The sequence below is a fragment of the Pipra filicauda genome, unplaced genomic scaffold, assembly GCF_003945595.2.
Source record: "Pipra filicauda isolate LSUMZ 115617 unplaced genomic scaffold, ASM394559v2 scaffold676_size161992_pilon, whole genome shotgun sequence".
Taxonomy (NCBI): domain Eukaryota; kingdom Metazoa; phylum Chordata; class Aves; order Passeriformes; family Pipridae; genus Pipra; species Pipra filicauda.
In genome coordinates, this window is record NW_024104838.1 from 117,494 (window position 1) to 122,075 (window position 4,582).

At 57.7% G+C, this 4,582-nt stretch overlaps 1 protein-coding gene across 1 annotated transcript; it reads right to left on the reverse strand.

Moving 5' to 3' along the window:
- Positions 1-1,494: 1,494 nt before the first annotated feature.
- LOC113992595 (olfactory receptor 14J1-like) lies at positions 1,495-2,407 on the reverse strand (the record flags this gene model as incomplete). Its single annotated transcript, XM_027730071.2, has 1 exon — positions 1,495-2,407. A coding segment is annotated over exon 1 (897 nt), but the record flags the coding sequence as incomplete, so codon positions are not given.
- Between the last annotated feature and the right edge of the window lie 2,175 nt (positions 2,408-4,582).

The following is a 4,582-nucleotide window of genomic DNA, read 5'->3' on the forward strand; positions in this document are numbered from 1 at the left end:
ACAAATCCCTTTGTGCTTCCCAACAGACAAGGTTCCATGAGGCCCTGCAGTGTCACAATGGCCCCTTTATTCCCTGAGTTTCCACAGTGCCACAATGACCCATTGATGCCAGGAGTTTCTGTGCTTCCCATGTTACCTTTGGTTCATTGAGAACCTGCATTGACTCAATGGGACCTTCAGTCTGCGAGGTTTGACATTGTCACAATGGTCTCTTCAGATTCATAAGGCCCTGCAGGGACACAATGGCCCTTTGATTCCATGGAATTCAGCAGTGTAATAGTGGTCCCTTCATTCCATGGGTTTCCACAGTGTCACAATAGCCCCTTGATCCATATGCCGTGCAATGTCCCAACAGACCCTTGATTCCAGGAGATTCCTCAGGACGACACCTGGGAGGTCACCATGGAGCCCTGGGACATCCCGTGACCTCCCGGCTCTTTAGGAGCCCTGAGAACTTCAACAGGGGGAAGTGCCGGATTCTGCCCTGGGATGGGGCAACCCCGCATGGACGGACAGACTGGGAAGGAGAGGCTGGAAAGCAGGGCCGGGAAAGGGCCCTGGGGGTGCTGGTGGGTGGCCAGTTGGCCCTGAGTCAGCAGTGCCCTGGCAGCCAGGAGGGCCAAGCCTCTCCTGGGGGCATCAGGCCCAGCATGGCCGGCCGGGCCAGGGAGGGGATTGTCCCGCTCTGCTCTGCCCTGGGGCGGCCTTGTGCCTGCCCACGCTGGGCAGGAACTTCCCCAGGATGGCAGCTCTGAAGCACTCCCAGGATGTCCCTGGGAACAGGAGGGGAAGACTGGATCTGAAAATGGAACCTGGAAAGCAGAGAGCAGGAGTGTCATGGGGACACTGCAGGAGAGTTCCAGCCCTGGAGCAAGGTCACAGAAGAAGTGACCCAGTCCATGCAGTGGCCTCAGAAGATCCCAGAGCATCCTGGAGATGCTGGAAGGGAGCCCAGCTCTGCTTCACAAGTTCCCAGGGCCTGTCCCTGCCTGTGCTCCAAGGGCTTCCACCCCCCAGGACTGTGCTCAGAGAGCACTCAGGCCTTACCCCGAGAAAGGGGCTCAGGAGGACAGTGTGGGAGTGACAAGAGAGCAGCTCTGCAAAGACCAAGCACTGCTGCTCCCTGGCAGTGCTGCTGGGCTGGGATTATTGTCCCCTTCCCGTTTGCAAATACACCCTGTCCTGCAGTGTGCTGTCCTTTAGGAACATCTGAGAAGAAGGATCTTGGACAAAGAAGGCACTGCAGGGTCCTTTATTTTGTTTAAATACTCAGAGAGCACAATTCATCATTTATACAGTCTCAGTGTCAAAATGAAAAGGTTGACATTAAATTAGAAGGCAGATGCATAATAATATTTAATTGCATAGAAAATTATTGCAAGAAGAACCCGGTGACCTCCACAAAAAACCTGAGCAGGAAGGTTGGGCCATTACGGAGTCCCATTCTGAATGCTACACACCAGAAAACAGGCACTTTATTGCTCCTGAAAAGCATCCAGTCATCATTTTCCTTATGGCATCCTTGAGCTCCTGGTTCCTCAGGCTATAGATGAGGGGGTTCACTGTTGGAGGAACCACTGAGTACAGAAATGATAGTGCCAGATCCAGGGATGGGGAGGAGATGGAGGGAGGCTTCAGGTAGGAAAATACACCAGTGCTGACAAACAGGGAGACCACAGCCAGGTGAGGGAGGCACGTGGAAAAGGCTTTGTGCCTTCCCTGCTCAGAGGGGATCCTCAGCACAGCCCTGAAGATCTGCACATAGGAGAAAACAATGAAAATGAAACAACCAAGTGCTAAAGAGGCACTAACCACAAGAAGCCAAACTTCCCTGAGGTTGGAGTGTGAGCAGGAGAGCCTGAGGATGTGTGGGATTTCACAGAAGAACTGGCCCAGGGCATTGCCCTGGCACAGGGGCATGGAAAATGTATTGACTGTGTGCAGCAGAGAATAGAGAAACACAGTGGCCCAGGCAGCTGCTGCCATGTGGGCACAAGCTCTGCTGCCCAGGAGGGTCCCGTAGTGCAGGGGTTTGCAGATGGCAACGTAGCGGTCGTAGCACATGATGGTGAGGAGGGAAAACTCTGCTGACGTGAAAAAGAAAAGTAAAAAGACCTGTGCAGCACATCCTGTGTAGGAGATGGTTGTGGTGCCCCAGAGGGAGTTGTGCATGGCTTTGGGGACAGTGGTGCAGATGCAGCCCAGGTCTGTGAGGGAGAGGTTGAGCAGGAAGAAGCCCATGGGGGTGTGCAGGTGGTGGTCGCAGGCTACGGCGCTGAGGATGAGGCCGTTGGCCAGGAGGGCAGCCAGGGAGATGGCCAGGAAGAGCCAGAAGTGCAGGAGCTGCAGCTCCCGCCTGTCTGCCAATGCCAGGAGGAGGAACTGGGCCATGGAGCTGCTGTTGGACGTTTGCTCCTTCCCCAGGGTATTTTGATCTGTTGAGGAGGAAAAGTCACTGCTGAGTTAGACCAGGCTTCTGCAGCCAAACATTACCCGTCTCAGCCACCCCACTCTCAGGCTCTCTCTCCTCTCTCAGACCTCCCTGCAGCTCCCTCCCCTGAGCTCTGCCTTTTGCTGCCTGAGGGGACCATTGGAAGCAGGAACTCTCTGATGGGCTTCCAAGGACTCCTTCTTGCTCTGCTGGGAGAGGGAACCTGGAATGCAGGGTGATCTCAAATGAAATGTACTTTTGGTACATCCAAGAGCTTCTCAGCTTTGCTGTTTGCAATTTGCCCAAATGAAGGACTCAGCTGAGGGAATTCTTTCGATTTGTTCACCCACTTGCACCTGCCACACTTAGGAGTGGTTGTGGAGGTTTGAAATCCCTGACATTTCTATTGCACTGCAGGTCAAGTCTTGTGGGTTCTGAGGGGCACAGGGACGGTCCCTCAGTGCAGAGAGAAGAGCTGCTCTGCCCATCAGTCCTGGGCTCAGCTGCCTGTGCTGGCAGCTTGGAGCTGGAGGAGCATCACACTCAACTGTTCCCCTACAGAGAAACTGCCCAGAGATCCAGGAATCCATGTCCAAAGAACAGATTGACACACTGCTCACCTTTTCATCTCTCCCCTCCCAGACTGAGACACAAACTGCTGATTGCAGCTGCCCAGAGCATTTCCATGGATTTAGCACTGAGGAGTTTTCTCCATGGGGATCCTGTGCAGCACAGAGATCCTATGGCAGAGCTGTGCCCTTCTGGAGGGCACCTGCAGCCCTGCAGGACACCCAGGCAAACAGCTGAATCCCCTGAAGGTGCCTGGAGGGCACTTGGGCACTTGGCTGCCACAGACACATCCCCACAGCAGCACCCAAAGGGTTTGGGCCTGCACAGGAATCTGCCCCCCCCCCAGAAACCACACACTGGCTCAGAAAACCCAGTGGTGAGAACAGGGACAGCCCAGGCAGCAGGGGATGGCAGTGAAATGCCACAGTGCTGCTGCCAAGGGAGGAGGGACACAGAGAGACAGCTGGAAATCAGGGCCCTGTCCTTGCCTGGGCTCTGGCTGCTGCAGGGCAATGCACAGCCCAGCCCCCGTGGGCCTGAGGGCACAGGCTCTGCTTAGGCTGGGAAAGGAGCCCAGGCAGGAGCTGCTCAGGGAAGGGGTCTGTGCCACAGGGACAGCAGGGAGGGGCCCCCATCCCCCTGCCCAGCCCTTGTGGCAGCAGCTCCCTCTCCCTGCCTGCCTGTCTCTGGGTGAGGAGCTGTTCCTGCCAGCAGCCCCTGCCTGTGCCCAGCTCAGCTCCCTGCCAGTGCTGCCAGAGCCATCCCCAGCCCAGTGCCAGGGGCAGCTCTGCCTGGGCAGGGGCTGCAGAGCAGATCCCAGACCCCTGCGGTGGCTGGGAAGGGGGAGGTGTTCTGGGGGGATGTGCTTCCTGAGAAGGGCCCCTGGAAATGGAGGAGGTGGAGCTGAAGCTGTGAGGAGCCCTGAGCCTGCAGCTGAAGGGCCCTGCCCAGCCCTGCCCTGCCCTGAGGGGTCACTCCTTCCACCCACCCCTTCTCCCTGCAGGGCCGTGGCAGCTCCTTGGCCGGGCTGAGAGCTGCCCCTGGCAGGCAGCAGAGTCCCTGCCCCAGCACACAGAGCCCTGGGGCAGGACCCTGCTCTGCCCCACAGCCCTGGGCACCCCTGGCTGCACCCCCACCTTCCCACCCCACAGCCAGCCCTGGCCCAGGGAACCTTCTTGCCCTGGGCCTCTGAGGGGGCAGCAGCAAGTCCTGCTCTGCAGCAGCTTCTCCTGCTGCACCCCAGCAAATCCAGCAGAGCCATCCTGACAGCTCCTGCCACTGCTGCCATTTGGCAGCTGGCAGAGGCACTTGCAGGAACTCACCTGCACTGCTCTGCAGCCACAGCCTGACCGTGGCAAAGGGCTGGCAAGGTTCCTGCCCTGAGCAGCTCTGCCCTGTCCTCCCAGCCCAGGATCCCTTGAACCTCCTGCTCCCTTCTCCTCTCTGCCCTTGCTGCCTGCAGCTCCTGCCCTGCTCTGCCATGTGGCCACTTCCCCTGCACTGCAGCAACTGGGAGAGTCCTGCTGAGAGATCCTGGAAGCTGTGGGATGTGCCAGCTTCAGGAGATCCCTCCAGGAAGGG